Here is a 22124-nt window from a genome sequence, read left to right on the forward strand (position 1 = left end):
CAATTTTTGCGCGGTAATTAGACAGCCACCATTGAAATACAGGACTCGGTTTATACGTTATGTACTTGTTTAATCTAAAATGGAAACCATGTGGACTAACTTAAAATTTAGTTAAGATGGTTTAAGATATATTGACATCAATAACTCTTACACAACACAACCCAAACAACTTGATTATGGATAACATTTTTGGTAGAACTTTGTACGCAATCCATGGAGAAGGATACATAAGATTCAGCCTGGCCGAATTTTCATCTTATTTACTTCAATGTTTAAATATAAACTAGCGTAACCCGGCCCGCTTCGCTGCGCCTCATGAAGCATATTTTCGTTAACTTAGTCAACCATATCCTTCGATATGAAAACAAATTGGAAAAGATTTGATTGATTAAATTCATCGCTTCTGCGCCAATTTTGCACCACATCCGGATCCAAAAAGAATATTTTGACTACTTTTTTGCGATGTTTTTTTTTTTTTTTTTTTTTTTTTTTTTGGCGGGTAATTATATACATTTTACACTGGAACACATTGAAACACATTTTTATTAGCTCAAATCTCCATGTTAATTTATTTGAAAGTAGTACACATGATAATAGTGCACTTTACATACAGTCAACAAAATATTAACTTCTTATTTTATGCTTTATCGCTGTACGTTTTATAAACAACTTCTCAACACTTGGGGTCGTCCTTCTTGGCCTGAACATTTTGAGTGTTAATAAGGCATAAACTCCTCTTTTGGGTATATCGAATAAAATAAAATACAAGATTTCTGTAATGCCCACGAGAGAACAGCCAATACATAAACCAGCCAGACCACCTACGCATGCTGAAACGAAAAGATAGGAAAAACAAGTAAGGAAAGTCTAAAGTCGGGCGGGGCCGTCTATACTATACCCTGCACCACTTTGTAGATCTAAATTTTCGATACCATATCACATCCGTCAAATGTGTTGGGGGCTATATATAAAGGTTTGTCCCAAATACATACATTTAAATATAACTCGATCTGGACCGAATTAGATAGACTTCTACAAAATTTATAGACTCAAAATTTAAGTCGGCTAACGCACTAGGGTGGAACACAATTTTAGTAAAAACCAAGTAAGGAAAGTCTAAAGTTGGGCGGACAGACAGACAGACGGACATCGCTAAATCGACTCAGAATTTAATTCTAAGCCGATCCGTATACTAAAAGGTTGGTCTACGATTACTCCTTCTTGGCGTTACATACAAATGCACAAACTTATTATACCCTGTACCACAGTAGTGGTGAAGGGTATAAATATGGGAAACATCTAAATCTGAAGCAATTTTAAGGAAACTTCGCAAAAGTTTATTTATGATTTATCGCTCGATATATATGTATTAGAAGTTTAGGAAAATTAGTCATTTTTACAACTTTTCGACTAAGCAGTGGCGATTTTACAAGGAAAATGTTGGTATTTTGACCATTCTTGTCGAAATCAGAAAAACATATATATGGGAGCTATATCTAAATCTGAACCGATTTCAACCAAATTTGGCACGCACAGCTACAATGCTAATTCTACTCCCTGTGCAAAATTTCAACTAAATCGGAGCAAAAAATTGGTCTCTGTGGTCATATGATTGTAAATCGGGCGAAAGCTATATATGGGAGATATATCCAAATCTGAACCGATTTCAACCAAATTTGGCACGCATAGTTACAATGCTAATTCTACTCCCTGTGCAAAATTTCAACTAAATCGGAGTTAAAAATTGACCTCTGTGGTCATATGAGTGTAAATCGGGCGAAAGCTATATATGGGAGATATATCCAAATCTGAACCGATGTCAACCAAATTTGGCACGCATAGTTACAATGCTAATTCTACTCCCTGTGCAAAATTTCAACTAAATCGGAGTTAAAAATTGGCCTCTGTGGGCAAATGAGTGTAAATCGGGCGAAAGCTATATATGGGAGCTATATCTAAATCTGAACCGATTTGGCTGATATTTTGCAAGTTTTTCGAGACCCATAAAATATTCCGATGTACGGAATTTGAGGAAGATCGGTTGATATACACGCCAATTATGACCAGATCGGTGAAAAATATATATGGCAGCTATATCTAAATCTGAACCGATTTTTTTCCAAAATCAATAGGGATCGTCTTTGAGCCGAAACAGGACCCTGTACCAAATTTTAGGACTATCGGACTAAAACTGCGAGCTGTACTTTGCACACAAAAATACATCAACAGACAGACAGACAGACAGACGGACATCGCTAAATCGACTCAGAATTTAATTCTAAGCCGATCCGTATACTAAAAGGTTGGTCTACGATTACTCCTTCTTGGCGTTACATACAAATGCACAAACTTATTATACCCTGTAACACAGTAGTGGTGAAGGGTATAATAAAAGGATCAAGGGAACATTAATTACAAACAAGTATATACGGCCGTAAATTCGGCCAGGCCGAATCTTATGTACCCTCCACCATGGATTGCTTAGAAACTTCTACTAAAGACGGTCATCCACAATTAAATTACTTGGATTGCGGCCGATGTCAAGGCATCTTAAAACATCTTAACATCATCTTCTAAATTGCGGGATATATAGTAGTCCATGCGAGATATATAGTAGACAAAAGAAAGGTCGATTGTTGATGTTTGCTAGATTGGTAGAATTGTTGATGATTTAGAAGGTTTTGAAAAAAATTTTCTCCCCAACTACACGCACACACAAAAAAAAATTTTTCTGATTCAATCACGAAATTAATTGATCCAATTAATTTTTTAATTGAAATGTCTTCAATCACGAAAATGATAGTATCAATCACAGTTTTAATTGGGCATAAAAAAATCTTGATTAAAAAATTAATTGATTTCATTACCAAATGTCAATTAAGTTTTTAATTGATTCAATTAAAAACTTAATTGATGTTGATTGCAAAACTCAATTAATTTAGTAATTAAACAAAGGTAACTATTTTCAATTACATTCTGATTTGGCTTAGAATTTTTAGTTGGATTAACAATTGATTGTTAAAAAAAAAAAAATTAATCAACACAGAAAAAAATTTCACGAAAAATTTTCCAATTAAAATTTTAATTGAGTTTTAAAAAATATTCAATTAAAAATTTAATTGAATCAACAAATTTTTTAATTGAAACAAAAATCAATCACAAAAATTAATAGTATAAATTAATTTTTTAATTGGATCAATTAATTTTTTAATTGACCTTCAATTAATTTTTTAATTGATACTATCATTTCTGTGATTGAAGACATTTCAATTAAAAAATTAATTGGATCAATTAATTTCGTGATTGAATCAGAAAAAATTTTTTTTGTGTGAAAAATTTAATCACTTTTATAACTGACTTAGTCTTCCGAATTTGATTACAAGTTAATTGTATCAATTAACTTTTTAATTAAAAATTTTAAAATTTTCAATCATTGACTAAATTAACTTAATGTTTCTATCTTGATTAAAAAGTTAATTGTACCAATTAATTTATTAATTGAAAAAAATTTCAACTTCAATTAACTTTTTAATTGGAAATTTTTTGGTGATATTTTTTTCTGTGCAGAGAAGGAATATGATCACCTCAAACATGTTTCAAGAGCAAAATTTTATATTTGTATGGTGACCATGTAACATGTTTGTTACTAAAATGTTATTTTCTCGTCAAATATAACCTGCTTGCCGAAATCAGATACATGATTTCCTAGAAAATAGCATGGGTGCGAAAACCATGTTACATGGTCACCACCCAAAACTAACATTTAGCTCTTAAAACATGTTTGAGGTGATCATATTCCTTCTCTGGGTGTATGAAATGCTTCACAAATTTTCTATAATAATACCATTTTGATAAAATTTTCTACAGAAATAAAATTCTGACAACATTTTCTATAGAAATAAAGAAATTATATTTTGACAAAATTTCCTAAATACATAAAATGTTGACAAAATTTTCTATAGAAATATAAAATTTTCTGTGGCAATAAAATTTTAGAAAATTATTTTTGATTCGAGTGGCAATCGTGATTTTTCTGTGATTGGGGATCGGTTTATTTGGGGGCTACATATAATATAAATCGATACGGACCAATTTTGGCTTGGTTGTTATCGGCCATACACTAAAGAAATGTACCCAATTTCAACCGGATCGGATGAATTTTGCTCCTCCAAGAGGCACCTGAGGTCAAATCTGGGTATCGGTTTTTATGGGGGCTATATATAATTAAGGACCGATGTGGACCAATTTTTGTATGGTTGCTAGTGACCACATACCAACACCATGTACCAAATTTCAGACGGATCGGATAAAAATTTGCTCCTCTTTGAGGCTCCGCAAGCCAAATCTGCGGATCGGTTTATATAATTATGAAGCGATATGGACCAATATTTGCATGGTTGTTTGAGACTATATACTAACACCGCGAACTAAGTTTCAACCGGATCGGATGAATTTTGCTCCTTCAAGAGGCTCCGGAGATCAAATCTGGGGATCGGTTTATAATATAAGGGCTATATATAATTATGGACCGATGTGGACCAATTTTTACATGGTTGTTACAGACCATATACTTACACCACGTACCAAATTGCAACCGGATTGGATGAAATTTGCTTCTCTTAGAGGCTCCGCAAGCCAAATCTGGGGATCGGTTTATATGGGGGCTATATATAATTATGGACCGATGTGGACCAATTTTTGCATGGTTGCTAGTGACCATATACCAACACCATATATCAAATTTCAGACGGATCGGATGAAATTTGCTTCTCTTTGAGGCTCCGCAAGCCAAATCTGGGGATCGGTTTATATGGAGGCTATATATAATTATGGACCGATGTGGACCAATTTTTGCATGGTTGCTAGTGACCCTATATCAACACCATGTACCACATTTCAGACGGATCGGATGAAAATTGGTTCTGTTTGAGGCTCCGCAGGCTAAATCTGGGGATCGGTTTATATGGAGGCTATATATAATTATGGACCGATGTGGACCAATTTTTGCACGGTTATTTGAGACTATATACTAACACCACGTACCAAATTGCAACCGGAGTGGATGAAATTTGCTTCTCTTAGAGGCTCCGCAAACCAAATCTGGGGATCGGTTTATATGGGGTCTATATATAATTATGGACCGATATGGACCAATTTTTGCATGGTTGTTAGAGACCATATACCAACATCATGTACCAAATTTCAGCCGGATCGGATGAAATTTGCTTCTTTTTGAGGCTCCTCAAGCCAAATCTGGGGATCGGTTTATATGGGGGCTATATATAATTATGGACCGATGTGGACCAATTTTTGCATCATTGTTAGAGACCATATACCAACACCATATACCAAATTTCAGCCGGATGGGATGAAATATGCTTCTGTTAGAGGCTCCACAAGCCAAATCTGAGGGTCCCTTTATATGGGGGCTATACGTAAAAGTGGACCGATATGGCCCATTTTCAATGCCATCCGACCTACATCGATAACAACTACTTGTGCCAAGTATCAAGTCGATAGCTTGTTTCGTTCGGAAGTTAGCGTGATTTCAACAGACGGACGAACGGACATGCTTAGATCGACTCAGAATTTCACCACGATCCAGAATATATATACTTTATGGGGTCTTAGAGCAATATTTCGATGTGTTACAAACGGAATGACAATGTAAAGGATTTAATAAAATTTTAATTACGGATTAATGAAAATTTAATTAAAGCAAATAACCCAGAATTTAGGTCTCTAAATTTTCTCTATTTTTGCTCCTAAAGTAAAAGGTTTAAGGCAATTTTGTTTGCTTAAATTTTCGGTCATCCTTTTTTCAGTGAAATGATTGAAGAGGATTTTTTTATACCCACCACCATAGAATGGTGACGGGGGTATAATAAGGTTGTCATTCCGTTTGTAACACATCGAAATATTGATTTCCGACTATATAAAGTATATATATATATATATATATATATATATATATATATATATATATATATATATATATATATATATATATATATATATATATATATATATATATATATATATATATATATATATATATATATATATATATATATATATATATATATATATATATATATATATATATATATATATATATATATATATATATATATATATATATATATATATATATATATATATATATATATATATATATTCTTGATCAGGGAGAAATTCAAAGACGATATAACGATGTCCGTCTGTCTATCTATCTGGCTGTCTGTCTGTCTGTTGTAATCACGCTACAGTCTTCAATAATGAAGCAATCGTGCTGAAATTTTGCACAAACTCGTCTTTTGTCTGCAGGCAAGTCAAGTTCGAAGATGGGCTCTATCGGTCCAGATTTGGGGTCTTGGGCTTATAGAAATCGTAGTTTTTATCCAATTTGCCTGAAATTTGAAATCTAGAGGCATTGTAGGACCACAAATACGTGTGCCAAAAATTGTGAGTATAGGTCCATATTTTGGTATAGCCCCCATATAGACCGATCTTCCGATATTATTTCTTGGGCTTAAAGAAATCGCAGTTTTTATTCAATTTACCTGAAATTGAAAATCTAGAGGTATTGTAGGACCACAAATACGTGTGCCAAAAATTGTGAGTAGCGGTCCATATTTTGGTATAGCCCCCATATAGACCGATCTCCCGATTTTACTTCTTGGGCTTATAGAAACCGCAGTTGTTATTCAATTTACCTGAAATTGGAAATCTAGAGCTATTGTAGGACCACAAATACGTGTGCCAAAAATTGTGAGTATCGGTCCATGTTTTGGTATGGTCCCCATATAAAACGACCTCCCGATTTGGGGTCTTGGGCTTATAGAAACCGTAGTTTTTATTTAATTTGTCTGAAATTGGAAATTTAGAGGTATTTTAGGACCATAAAGAGGTGTGCCGAAAATGGTGAGTATCGGTCCATATTTTGGTATAGCCCCCATATAGACCGATTCCCGATTTTACTTCTTGGGCTAATAGAATCCGAAGTTTTTAACATATTTACCTGAAATTGGAAATCTAGAGGTATTTTCGGGTCATAAAGAGGTGTGCCGAAAACGGTGAGTATCGGTCCATATTTTTGTATAGCCCCTATAAGAACGATCTCCCGATTTAACTCCTTGGGTTTCTAGAAACCGTAGTTTTTATCTGATTTGCCTGAAATTGTAAATATTCTGGTATTTTAGGCTCACAAAAACGTCTATCGGATTAAGTTTTTATCGGTCCATTTGGTAATGCCTCCATATAACATAGACCGACTTCACTTCTTGAGGGTGTAGAAGGCGCACTGATCATGAAAATTGCTTGAAACTCAATGTAAAATTTCCAGAGTTTACTCCTACAGATTTAAGATTTCAAATCAAGACGTTATTTTATAATTTTCTTGCACACTTACAAAAAATGTTAATGATTCCTCTAAACCTCAAACAAAAATGGTTCTTATAAATCCAGAATCTAATATAGTCCTCATAGGTGTAATCTTTAAATTTATCTTCGGGAAGTGTCCTCAAGCCCTCCTGAAATTTCAAAGGAAACACTAATATTTGGTTCATGGTGGTGGGTATTTAAGATTCGGCCCGGCCGAACTTACTGCTGTATATACTTGTTTTAATTTAAAAAAGGCGACATTTTGAGTTCTTCAGAATATTAAAATATTAAAAAGGGCACGTGAGTCTATAAAAATTTTGCAGAAATCGTCTATTCGATTTTTTAAAATTTTAAAACTGCCGATATGTACGATTCCTTAAACATCGATTTTTTTTGTTTGCATCCCTAAGATCAACTTACCCATTACATCGATTCGTGTATATACAGCAGATGTCTCATAAATTGTTGCAGTATCCCATAGGAAATACACATACATTTCCAATCCTGTGTCATTGGGATCAATGAATTTTTCTGGTATATGCTCAACCCGAAAATCCGTTTGATAGACCAGAGATTTACAATCGAAAAAACAGGGGCATACCATACCTGTACCACTTGTCTCGACATATTTACGTTCTCCATGCCTTTCAAAAGATTTCGTTTTTTCTATAGGATATAAAGAAACAAATAATAAACTATAAACAATGCAAAATTACATATTATTGATCGAACTAACTGTAATGTTTATATAGACAAGGAAAATCCGATGGACGACATGGTGGATATACTCGAGATGGTGGAAAAAACAAATCCATGGTACAATTGCAAAATTCCATTAAATATGCCTGTTCACATTCAACATAGCAATTTTCAAACATGTATTTATGACCCTCTAAAGATCTGAAATGAACTGAATCGATTTCATCCTGAAATGATAAAACGATGATAATAAAGGAATATGAGAAAAATTGCAGCAATTTTGTACATGGATCTGAAATGATTTTATATTTTATAAATCATTGTGTCCAAAATAGCTCCGAATGCAATAAATATAAGGATTCACTTTTAATCTCGTAAATTGTTGTATTAATAGAATGGCCATCAGTCGATAAATATGTACCATGTAGGTCCACTGGAATTGGCCTGGTTGGTCTACGATTCCCTTCAATGAGCTTCAACGTTCTTGAAGAACATTGGAGAGAATGGTGGTTAGGTTTCTAGTCCATACTTTCAATATTTCTGTGGTCACAACCCATAACAGCCTAAGTGTATTTTTCAATATTTTCAGTACAGGAGTTTAAAGTTTTGAATCTTCACTGAAAATCAGGAGAAGGTGTTTTTTGGAAAACTTTGCTACAGACTCCTAGAAGAGATACAAACATGAAAAATTTAGGGCAAATAAATTTAGTTACGCTGAATACGATGGTGCTAATAACTCAATTGTGTCCTAACTCGAGTTAGGCTGCTAAGGGTTGTGACCACAGATTTGCTTCAAAACTCTCGAAATAGCTAGAAAATAGGGAAAATGGTTTCGGTACTGAAACCAGGAAAACATACATACCTTAGAGACTCACATCGGTCTATTACCCTTCTTTCCCCTGATAACAAAGATTCTTGCAGTAATTTTACTGCCCTATTTCACAGAGCGCCTAATGTTGGCAGAAAATCATCATGGTTTCCGTTCGGGAAGGAGTTCGACCACCACATTGTGCGAATTAACAGCCAACGGAACAGAGAGATTGAATAGTTAGAGGCCCCCTAAACGTTCGATTCTCGTAGCATTAGATCTATCTAAAGCATTAGATACAGTGCCATCCTCTTAAGGGATATTATGGAAACCTCTCTACCTTACGATCTTATGATTTGATTTGCAAACTATGTGACAGGTACATAGTCCTATGTGGAATATAGAGGAAAACTATCATCATACTGGAGGAACAAAAAAGGCGTACCTCAAGCCGGTGTACTGTCCCCCCTCATTTTTAACTTTTATGGGGTAGGAGTTCCTCTTCCACAATCATATGATCATCCGATAGCCTTTACCGGCTACTGTCCCAAAGTTACATCAGGTAAAGGCATCAAGCAGCTTGAAGTGAAGATTAATTACTACCACCTTGCACTTAGGGCCTTCTTTGGCAGCAGGAATCTGAACCAGTCTGTCCTGAAGTTGACAGCAACCAATTTCATATCGTGGACGAAAAAGGTGAACAAGGAACAAGACGACTCAGTGATAAGAGAGAAGTTCACTAATGTGGTATCACAATGGACTGAATAGTCTAAGTGAGTCTGATACATCGGGCTGCCACCTAACCTAACCTATTGCATATCCAGGGGGCGCTATCTGAACGAGTCAAAGCCAATCCGGTTCAAGTTCAGGAAAGACTAACTATCAAAAAATCGCCCGATCGGCGATAACTCTAATCAGGAAATTTTTATCTGACAACCTATGCTGACGACTGTTCCATAGTTACATCAGATAGAGACATAAAACAGCTTGATGTGAGCCTTACTAACCCCTTAAGGGACTGACAAAGCAGGAATGTAAACCTTTTTACCACATAAAAGATGACAACCATTTTCACATCTTGAATGAAAGAGGTGAATTAGGAGCTTGGTATCCACAAACGTGGCCAGAGCATTCCCACATGCAAGGACCCGAAGGTTCGTTATGTTACGTTTGGTAATCTGTTCCTCGTTGGAAAACATGCGGAAATTTTTACTAATAACATTGGAACAGAAACAATATCCTGAAGCCATTGGCTGGTAGCACTTGGGGGAAGAATGAAAAGACGATTCAAAAGACCAATAAGTCGATAGATCGCTATCGATACTCAAAAGAGAAACCTTCAAATGGTGCAGAATACTGCGCTGCGGAATACCACTGGTTGTGACTCCAAGATACCAGAACAACATCCATACCATGAGTGGAAAATGCTGCCGGTGAGGACACTCTGTGACCTACTCATTCACAGCACCTGGTAAAGTGCTATCCAAACATGTCAAATCCAGAAGAGAACCATCTACTGCACCACGAGCTAGGAAGGCACCATGGTGCAACGGTTAGCATGCCCGCCTTACATACAAATGGTTGTGGGTTCAAACCCAGTTTCAATCAAACACCAAAAAGTTTTTCAGCGGTGTGTCTCAAAGCTTCTATATGAGGTTTCACCGCAATACGGAACGCCGTTCTAATTCGGCTATAAAAAGGAGGTTCCTTGTTATTGAATTGAACATAGAATCGGGCAGCACTTAGTGATAAGAGAGAAGTTCATCACTGTGGTATAAAAATGGACTGAAAAGACTAAGCAAGCCTTAAATATCGGGCTGCCACTATACCTAACTTAACATGTTCGACTTCAGAAAAGACTTCCAATAAATAAATCACTAATAGACGATGACCATGATCAGGAAATGTTCAACTGAAAAGCGTTGCAGACGACTGTTTTATAGTTATATCAGATAGAGGCATTAAAGAGCTTGATGTGAGGATTATTACCTCCTGCCCTAAGGGACTTTTTGTTAGCAGGAATCTGTACATTTGTGCCTCGAAATCAACGGCAATCATTTTCGCGTCGTAGACCAAAGAAGTAAACTTGGAGCTTGATATACGTGGCCAGAGCATTCCAACTACCCAAGATTCTTGATATGGCGTTTGATAGCCTGCTCCGTTTGGAAAACATGGTTGCTAAAAACGTTGGGAGCAGAAACAAGATCCTAAAGACAATGGGTGGTGGCACTTCGTGGAAGGATAAAGAAACTCCGAAGTACCTGAACGACAACTACCACATGAGTTCAAAATGCTCTCGTTGAGGCAAAATACGGAGGAGTAAACCACCCAAACCATGCCACATAGAGGAGAGCACCATATGAACGAGCCAAGACCATCCATGGCTAGAGCATTCTCACATCCAAGAAACCTAAGGTTCTTGGTGTGGCGTTTGACAGCCTGTTCCTCTTTGAAAAACATGCGGAAATGATTGCTAAAAACAAGATCCTAAGGCATAGACTGGTAGCACTTGGAGGAAAGATAAAGAGACGTCTCAAAAGACCTTTGAGTTGATAGGTCTCTCAGTATAAAATATAACCAATAGAGAAATCTTCAAACGGTGCAAGTACTACACTGCGGATTGCCGATGAATGTCAACCAAAGCACCAAAACAGCACTGCGGCATGAGCCAAAAACGCTCTTGGGAAGGCAATACTTCGACTTTCTCACCCACCAGCATCTGATAAAGTACAGAGAGCCAACCTCCCAAACTTTGCCACATCTAGAAAAACACGGGCCAAGGTCATTCAGTTCGAGTTCAGAAACGACTTACAATCAATTAATCACCAGATCGACGATGAGCGTAATCGGAAGATGTTCATCTGATGACATATACGGACGTCTGTTCCGTAGTTACTTCATGCAAATACATCAAGGCCCTTGAGGTGAGGATTAATGACTACATCCTTTCACTTCAAGACTACTATGTCAGCAAGAATCTGAGACTCTCTTTCCCGAAGCAGATAGCAACCATTTTCACATCGTGGAGCAAAGAGTGAACCAGGGACTTAGTTAGGTGGCAGCCCGATGTATCAGGCTCACTTAGTCTATTCAGTCCATTGTGATACCACATTGGTGAACTTCTCTCTTATCACTGAGTGCTGCCCGATTCCATGTTAAGCTCAATGACAAGGGACCTCCTTTTTATAGCCGAATCAGAACGGCGTTCCATATTGCAGTGAAACCTCTTAGAGAAGCTTTGAGGCACTCCGCTGAAAAACTTTTTGGTGTTTGATCGAAACTGGGTTTGAACCCACAAGACTTTGTATGCAAGGAGGGCATGCTAACTGCAATATGGAACGCCAAATCAGAACGGCGTTCCATATTGCAGTGAAACCTCTTAGAGAAGCTTTGAGGCACTCCGCTGAAAAACTTTTTGGTGTTTAATCGAAACTGGGTTTGAACCCACAAGACTTTGTATGCAAGGCGGGCATGCTAACCGTTGCACCACGGTGTCTTCCTAGCTCGTGGTGCAGCAGATGGTTCTCTTCTGGATGTGACATGTTTGGATGGCACTTTACCAGGTGCTGTGTATGAGTAGGTCACAGAGTGTCTTCACCGGCAGCATTTTCCACTCATGCTATGGATGTTGTTCTGGTGTCTTGGAGTCACAACCAGTGGCATTCCGCAGCGCAGTATTCTGCACCATTCGAAGGTTTCTCTATTGATTATCGATAGAGATCTATCGACTTATTGGTCTTTTGAATCGTCTCTACATTCCTCCATTCTTCCATATGTTATTAGTAAACATTTCCGCATATTTTCCAACGAGGAACAGATTACCAAACGTAACATAAAGAACCTTCGGGTCCTTACATGTGGGAATGCTCTGGCCACGTTTGTGGATATCAAGCTCCTAATTCACCTCTTTCATTAAGATGTGAAAATGGTTGTCATCTTTTATGTGGTAAAAAGGTTCAGATTCCTGCTGACAAAAAAGTCCCTTAAGGGGTTAGCAAGGCTCACATCAAGCTCTTTTATGTCTCTATCTGATGTAACTATGGAACAGTCGTCGGCATAGGTTGTCAGATGAATATTTCCTGATTAGAGTTATCGCCGATCGGGCGATTTATTGATTGTTAGTCTTTCCTGAAATCGAATCGGGTTGGCTTTGGCTCGTTCAGGTCGCGCCCCCTGGATATGCAATAGGTTAGGTTAGGTGGCAGCCCGATGTATCAGGCTCACTTAGACTATTCAGTCCATTGTGATACCACAGTGGTGAACTTCTCTTTTATCACTGAGTGCTGCCCGATTCCATGTTAAGCTCAATGACAAGGGACCACCTTTTTATAGCCGAGTCCGAATGGCGTTTCACATTGCAGTGAAACCACTTAGAGAAACTTTGAAACATTCAGAAATGTCACCAGCATTACTGAGGTGGGATAATCCACCGCTGAAAAACTTCTTGGTGTTAGGTCGAAGCAGGAATCGAACCCACGACCTTGTATATGCAAGGCGGGCATGTTAACCATTGCACCACGGTGGCTCCCGAACCAGGGACGTGCTATCGTGTCCAAAGCGTTGCCACATGCAGGAATCCTAACGTTCTTGGTGTAACGTAGGAAGCAAAAACGCGATCCGGGAGCCATTGGCTGGTAGCACTTGGGGGATAGATAAAGAGAAGACCTATGAGTTGATTGGTCTCCCAGTATATAGGATACTAACAAATAATACTGCGCTGCGGATTGCACCTGTATGTCACTCCAAGCCACGAAAACCACATCCATAGCTTGAGTCCAAAATGTTTTCGGTGCGACAACAGTGTGACCTCCTCACCCGACATAACCTGATAAAGTGCAGAGTGGCAAAACACCCAAACCGTGCCACATCTAAGGGCGGTATGGCGGGTCATTCAGCAGTTCAGAAGGCAATATCTTTCCACCAGTTCAGTTGATTGGAAGACCACGACTTGTCTACGACAGCTGTATAGAGAGAAACAATCGCTGTTCTTCAAGCTATGATTCGGCATCTCCCGGTACCTGAAATGTTACCTATCACTTCTGACACCGGTAATTGAAGACCTGACACCTACCAGTCAGCTTGCTTCCTGGATATAGAAGCTTAAATGCCTAGTCCAGTGTAATTTATTTGTTCCCTTAATACAAGTAATACAACGATTTTAGGTCGCAGGATTGAAGCATCGAAAGGTTACGTTGAGTATTTAGTAGGAAAAGAAAGAGATACACACTATGAGCTGATCCAGCCCGACTGATAAGCTTTATTCTCAAAAACTGTTGAGATTGAATTAAGCAATCGTAAAAAGGTGGCCACAACAGATCAACAGAAAGAGTTTCGTCTTCCATCAGGACATCGATAGACCACACACATCGTTGATGACTCTCCAAAAACTGGCAGAGTTTGGATGAGATGTTTTTATGCATCCACCATATAGCCCTAATCTTGTACCATCGGACTACCATTTGTTAGGGTTAATGAAAAACTCATTTAATGGAGTAAAGTTCGCTTCAAGAGTCCCAGGTTTTTTTCCGAGAAACCAAGAAAGTTTTCTATTGGTGGAATAATGTCTCTCACCGGATAATGCCAGTAGGTTTTGGATTAATCTGCAACGTATTTGCTTCAAAAAAAGTCCCTACTTACCTCAAAAATACATTTCCTAATGTCGGGAGAATATTGACGAGTATTCGGGTTGTGACATGTAAGACTAGTTGCAATCGATATGAATACACGAGAATTTGTAGGAATTTCACGATGCCAATAAGCCCAAACATCTGGTTCGACCAACATAAACTGTAAAACGAAAAAACAAACAGGTAGTCAAAAATTTTCGATTTTCACATGTGCTAACAAAATCAACTGCCATACCAATATTCCTTTGTAGGCCTTATTGCTACGCGGTGAATGCCATCCATCTTTGATGTGTACACGAAATGTAAGCCCATTTCTGACACCTCTACCAGTGGTCCGACGAGGATAATCAGGATCCTGTTTACGTTTACGAGCACCTTCCTCTGTTTGAACCGAATTAAAGGCTAAACACAAACCCTTCGTAGATCGCCGTGGCTCGAAAAGTTCACAACAGTCATAGGTCCGATTACGCCAAGTACAATCCGTTAACATTTCATCACATCTCCAAGCCAACACTTCGGCAACACTGGTCAAATTGATATAATTCAGTACGCTAAGTTGATCGCGAGTATAACGTTCGGAAATATTTCGAAAATTCTGAAAACGTCCATAGCGTAAGCTATCGTACGATTCAACAAGTTCTCGAAATAGATCCTCATAGGGTGTAGCAAAATGTTCAGGTCTGAGAAATTTCTCTTTGGCCTCATTGAAACGAATCCAGTTGAAGCGATTACGATTACAGATATTCACTTCTGGAAAAGAGAACTTGTAAATAGGAGCATTTAACTCTGCAATCACGGTTCGCATGGGTTTATGGTAGTAGATATACAAAATTTTCCATGTTGTGAAAACAAAAACGTATATAGCCAAAATTAAACCGATTGCTAGCAAGAATCTGGAAATTTTTCGAGGAGCATGGATTGAAGAAAATAATTTTCGATAAAAATTCTTTATAGGTTACCTTTCTAACAATGTTGAAGATCTCTGAAAAATTCCTGGTATTCCATGCACTGTCTTGATACGTAGAACATCATCCCAAATTCCATTAACAAATCCATGCCACCCACGCTTATTATTTTTCTTATATTTCGTTTTAAATCGAACCAAGATGGGTGGATTTCTGATTTTAATTTCCTTATAATTTTTACAAATCATTATTCCAAGTATTCAGAATAAACTGAAGCATTTTCTTAAACATTAAGGAAAATTAATGCGTTAATGAAATAAAAGAAATGTTAACCATTGCCTAACTACAATACGAGTAATGATTATTGTCTTTAGTTCTTGACATTTTCTATAGTATGGCCTGTTTATTAAACGACACTGATTTATGATATCGCAACGGTTTTTTTTTGCAATAATAAATTATTCGTGCATTTTTATTACGTCAATAAACAAAGTAGACAAATGTGAATCACTAATTTCAAAGTTGGTGATTTGTCAATACTTCCATGGAGCACATACTATGCACAGCAGTACAAATATGGGAAATCTTACTTATACTCTCCACTATATAGGAGGAAGACCAAAATTTATGAAACCATTTGAAGTCCTCCAAATTTCTTGGGAGCTATCAAAAAAAAAAATGTTTATATTGTCAAAATTTAATTTCTATAAAAAATTTTGTCCAAATCTTATTTCTAATTTGTATATTTCGAAATATTTGTCCAAAAATTATTTCTATAGAAAATTTTAACAAAATTTTATTTCTATAGAAAATTTTGTCAAAATTTTATTTCTGTAGAAAATTTTGGTTAAAATTTTATTCCTATAGAACATTTTGTCAAAATTTTAAATCTATAGAAAATTTTGTCAAAAATTTAATCCTATAGAAAATGTTGTCAAAATTTTATTTCTACAGAAAATTTTGTCAAAATTTTATTTCTATAGAAAATTTTGTCAAAATTATATTTCTATAGAATGTGTTGTTTTTATACCCTCCATCATAGGATGGGGGTATCTTAACTCTGTCATTCCGTTTGTAACATATCGAAATATTGCTCTACGACCCCATAAAGTATATATATTCTGGGTCGTGGTGAAATTCTGAGTCGATCTAAGCATGTCCGTCCGTCCGTCTGTTGAAATCACGCTAACTTCCGAACGAAACAAGCTATCGACTTGAAACTTGGCACAAGTAGTTGTTATTGATGTAGGTCGGATGGTACTGAAAATGGACCATATCGGTCCACTTTTACGTATAGCCCCCATATAAAGGGACCCTCAGATTTGGCTTGTGGAGCCTCTAACAGAAGCATATTTCATCCGATCCGGCTTAAATTTGGTATATGGTGTTAGTATATGGTCTCTAACAACCATGCAAAAATTGGTCCACATCGTTCCATAATTATATATAGCCCCCATATAAACCGATCCCCAGATTTGGCTTGTGGAGCCTCTAAGAGAAGCATATTTCATCCGATCCGGCTGAAATTTGGTATATGGTGTTGGTATATGGTCTCTAACAACCATGCAAAAATTGGTCCACATCGGTCCATAATTATATATAGCCCCCATATAAACCGATCCCCAGATTTGGCTTGTGGAGCCTCTAAGAGAAGCATATTTCATCCAATCCGGCTGAAATTTGGTACATGGTGTTGGTAGATGGTCTCTAACAATCGTGCAGAAATTGGTCCACATCGGTCCATAATTATATATAGCCCCCATATAAACCGATCCCCAGATTTGGCTTGTGGAGCCTCTAAGAGAAGCATGTTTCATCCGATCCGGCTGAAATTCGGTACATGGTGTTGGTAGCTGGTCTCTAACAATCATGCAAAAATTGGTCCACATCGGTCCATAATTATATATAGCCCCCATATAAACCGATCCCCAGATTTGGCTTGCGGAGCCTCAAAGAGAAGCAAATTTCATCCGATCCGGCTGAAATTTGGTACATGATGTTGGTATATGGTCTCTAACAACCATGCAAAAATTGGTCCACATCGGTCCATAATTATATATGGACCCCATATAAACCGATCTCCAGATTTGGCTTGCGAAGCCTCAAAGAGAAGCAAAGTGCATCCGATCCGGCTGAAATTTTGTACTTGGTATTGTTATATGGTCTCTAATAACCATGCAAAAATTGGTCCACAGCGGACAAAATCCTTGAAAACGGTTCTAACGAAGTCAACCGAAATATCGGAAAAATAAAAAAAAAACAACCAACCAACAATTTCAAGTTTAATTTAAAGACCAATAGCCGAGATTATGAGATAAAAAATCATAAAAAATAAAAGTTTGACAAAATTTTTTAAAGAAATAAAATTTTGATAAAATTTTCTATATATGCTAATCATTCTTTTTATACCCTCCACCACAGGATGGGGGTATATTAACTTTGTCATTCCGTTTGTAGCACATCGAAATATTGCTATAAGATCCCATAAAGTATATATATTATGGGTCGTGGGGAAATTCTGATTCGATCTGAGCATGTCCGATCTGAGCATGTCCGTCCGTCCATCCGTCCGTCTGTTGAAATCACGCTAACTTCCGAACGAAACAAGCTATCGACTTGAAACTTGGCACAAGTAGTTGTTATTGATGTAGGTCGGATGGTATTGCAAATGCGCCATATCGGTCCACTTTTACGTATAGCCCCCATATAAACGGACCCCCAAATTTGGCTTGCGAGGCCTCTAAGAGAAGCAAATTTCATCCGATCCGGTTGAAATTTGCTACATGGTGTTAGTATATGGTCTCTAACAACCATGCAAAAATTGGTCCATATCGGTCAATAATTATATATAGCCCCCATATAAACCGATTCCCCGATTTGGCTTGAGGAGCCTCTAAGAGAAGCAAATTTCATCCGATCCGGCTGAAATTTGGTACATGGTGTTAGTATATGGTCTCTAACAACCATGCAAAAATTGGTCCACATCGGTCAATAATTATATATAGCCCCCATATAAACCGATTCCCCGATTTGGCTTGCGGAGCCTCTAAGAGAAGCAAATTTCATCCGATGCGTCTGAAATTTGGTACATGGTGTTAGTATATGGTTTCTAACAACCATGCAAAAATTGGTCCACATCGGTCAATAATTATATATAGCCCCCATATAAACCGATCCCCCGATTTGGCTTGCGGGGCTTCTAAGAGAAGCATATTTCAACCGATCCGCCTGAAATTTGGTACATGGTGTTAGTATATGGTCTCTAACAACCATGCAAAAATTGGTCCACATCGGTCCATAATTATATATAGCCCCCATATAAACCGATCCCCCGATTTGGCTTGCAGAGCCTCTAAGAGACACAATATTCATCCAATCCGTCTGAAATTTGGTACATGGTGTTAGTATATGGTCTCTAACAACCATGCAAAAATTGGTCCACCTGGGTCAATAATTATATATAGCCCCCATATAAACCGATCCCCCGATTTGGCTTTCGGAGCCTCTAAGAAAAGCAAATTTAATCCGATCCGCCTGAAATTTGGTACATGGTGTTATTATATGGTCTCAAACAACCATTCAAAAATTGGTCCATATCGGTCCATAATTATATATAGCCCCAATATAAACCGATCAAAAGATTTGACCTTCGGAGCCTCTTGGAAGACCAAAATTTATCTGATGAAATTTGGTACGTTATGTTAGTATATGGCCTCAAACACCCATGTAAAAATTGGTCGATATCGGTCTATAATTATATATAGGCCCCATATAAACCGATCCCCAGATTTGACCTCCGGAGCACCTTGGAAGAGCAAAATTCTTCCCATTCGGTTGAAATTTGGTACGTGATGTTAGTATAGGGTATCCAACAACCATGCAGGAATTGGTTCCTATCAGTCCATAATAATATCTAGCTCCCATATAAACCGATCCCCAGATTTGACCTCCGGTGCCTTTTGGAGAAGCAAAATTCATCCGATCTGGTTGAAATTTGGTACGTGGTGGTTGTATATGATATTTAACAACCATGTGAGTTGAAATTTGTGAATGACAGTCTTTCGTAGAAGTTTCTACGCAATCCATGTTGGAGGGTACATAAGATTCGGCCTGGCCGAACTTACGGCCGTATATACTGTTATATATTAAATATTTATTTAGAAGAGACTTAAAAAAACTGCATGTCATAAAGGCAAATATTTAAAGTTGCTATTTTTATTAATTGAAAGTCATTTGTTTACAAACCAAGTACACACAATAAGTTTTTCGTTGGTCATTAGTACAAGTTAGCCAGTCTCTCTTCATATTTATAGCAAAAAAGTTGTTGCACAATTCCAAAGGATTTTTATTATTTGATTGTCATTCAGTTTAAGACATTTAGTGTTAAAGAAAATGAAATAAAATAATAAATTTAAAATTAATTTAAAAATCAAAAATATTTAAAATGACTATTCCAACATCTCCCAGTTTTAAGCCTGCCCAGCCAGAGGCTATACGTCGTCTCAATGAAAAATATCTTTCTACCATGAGACATTCTCGTTCCCGCTGTATGCTTAAGATACCAAAAGATGCGATGGTGGATATGCTGGTTGATTTTAGTGAAAAATCCACAGTACATGGTTTAGGACGAGTCTTCAATAGGAAAGCTAATTTCTGCGAGAGGTAAGAGGTAATACGAATATTCCATTTTTATACCCTAAACCACATAGTGGTCTGGATATAATACCTTTCATCGGCCAAAAAATGTGCCTATCAGAAATATTGATTTTAGTCCCCATAAAATATATACCGATCGATTCAGAATCACCTCCTGAGCCGACCTAGCCCTTGTTGTTCGTCCTCCGTCAGTCCATGTATTTGTTGTTCACAGGATTCCGGTCGCAATTATTAACCGATTTTGATGAAATTTGGTATATGTCGCTTTTTTGGACAAACGCTATTGAATTTAGAAAACATCGCAACAAATTTAGATATAGTTCCCATATATATGTATCGCCCGATTTCGATAAATGGGTTCAGATTGCGCTCATTTACTACCCGATCAGCGTCAAATTTGCCACAAAGTAATCTAATCTACCACCCTTTGAGTGTTAAACATTTAATCGAAATCGGTTCAGATCCTATATATAAGTTCCTATATATAAGAATCGCCCGTTTTTCCGAAACTTGACCTTAAGACCCTTATTTATCAACCGATCATACTCAAAGTTGGCTTACTCTAATCTTCTACAGTACTAACTATATATGCAAAAAATCATGAAAATCGGTTTAGATTTAGGTATAGCTCCCATATAATTGAATTGCCAGATTTTCCCAAATTTGGCCATAAGTCCCTTATTCTTTAGAAATAAAATTTTGAGTGCATTTTCTACAGAAATAAAATTTTGACAACATTTTCTAAAGAAACAAAATTTTGACAAAGTTTTCCATAGAAATAAATTTTTGGCAAAATTTTCTATAGAAATAAAATGTTGACAAAATTTTCTATTGAAATAAAATTTTGACAAATTTTCCATAGAAATAAAATTTTGACAAAATTTTCTATAGAAACAAAATGTTGACAAAATTTTCTATATAAATAAAATTTTGACAAAATTTTCTATAGAAACAAAATTTTTTAAAAAATTTTCAACAGAAATAAAATTTTGACAAAAATTTCTATAGAAATAAAACTTTGACAACATTTTTATAGAAATAAAATTTGGCAAAATTTTCTATGGATATAAAATTTTGACAACAGTTTCTATTTAAATAAAATTTTGACAAAATTCTCTATAGAAGCAAAATTTTGAAAAAATTTTTTATAGAAATAAAAATGTAACAAAATTTTGTATAGAAACAAAATGTTGACAACATTTTCTACAGAAATACAATTTTGACAAATTTTTTTTATAGAAATAAAATTTTGTCAAATTTTTCCATAGAAATAAAATTTTAACAAAATATTCTATAGAAATAAAATTTTGACAAAATTTTCTACTGAAATAAAATTTTGACAAAATTTTTTAAAGAAATAAAAATTTGACAAAATTTTCTGTGAAAATAAAGTTTTGATAATATTTTCTATATAAATAAAATTTTGACAAAATTTTCTAAGGAAATAAAATGTTTACACAATTTCCTATAGAAACAAAATTTTGACAAATTTTTTATGGGTATAAAATTTTGACGAAATTTTCCATAGAAATAAATTTTGACAAAATTTTCTATAGAAACAAAATTTTGACAAAAATTTCAAGAGAAATAAAATTTTTACGAAATGTTCTATTTAATTTTAACAAAATATTCTATAGAAATAAAATTTTCAGCAGAAATAAAATTTTGACAAAATTTTCTATAAATTAAATGTCTTTAAAAGTAATAATAATATTTAAATAATAAATAACAAAATTTTCTATTGGAATAAAATTTTGATAAAATTTTCTATAGAAATTAAATTTTGACAAAATTTTCTATAGAAATTTGGACTTGTATGGCCTCAAAAGCCATGACTTGCTTCAAATTTTGCCTGATAAATCATAAATGCTCTTTTGTACAATCGCGTTGACCCTGCATCATCCTTAACAGGTTGGCTGATAAGTCCCCGGTCTAACAAAGAAAAACACATTTTTTTTGTCAAAATTTGTTTTTATTATTCAACATAGTTCCCTTCAAGAGCGATACAACGATTATAACGACCTTCCAAATTTTTGATACCATTTT

The 22124-nt window shown here is 36.1% G+C and overlaps 1 protein-coding gene across 1 annotated transcript; it reads right to left on the reverse strand.

The window, feature by feature from the left end:
* Positions 1-539: 539 nt before the first annotated feature.
* Positions 540-15727, reverse strand: LOC142227234 (pickpocket protein 19-like). The gene is made up of 6 exons (XM_075297656.1): positions 15477-15727; positions 14753-15410; positions 14528-14677; positions 8120-8309; positions 7804-8049; positions 540-830 (listed from the first exon to the last, which is right to left on the reverse strand). The coding sequence occupies exons 1-6, from the start codon at positions 15668-15670 to the stop codon at positions 625-627; spliced, it is 1644 nt and encodes a 547-aa protein (XP_075153771.1). The 5' UTR covers positions 15671-15727; the 3' UTR covers positions 540-624.
* Positions 15728-22124: the final 6397 nt, after the last annotated feature.

The sequence above is a fragment of the Haematobia irritans genome, chromosome 2, assembly GCF_050003625.1.
Source record: "Haematobia irritans isolate KBUSLIRL chromosome 2, ASM5000362v1, whole genome shotgun sequence".
NCBI classification, from domain to species: Eukaryota; Metazoa; Arthropoda; class Insecta; order Diptera; family Muscidae; genus Haematobia; species Haematobia irritans.

Coding starts and splice junctions, on each gene's coding strand:
- LOC142227234 (XM_075297656.1), bottom strand. CDS start 15,670: ATGATTTGTAAAAATTATAAGGAAATTAAAATCAGAAATCCACCCATC. Junction 15,411..15,476: donor TCTTCAACATTGTTAGAAAG/GTAACCTATAAA, acceptor AAAAATTTCCAG/ATTCTTGCTAGCAATCGGTT. Junction 831..7,803: donor TACACGAATCGATGTAATGG/GTAAGTTGATCT, acceptor TTTTCGTTTCAG/CATGCGTAGGTGGTCTGGCT.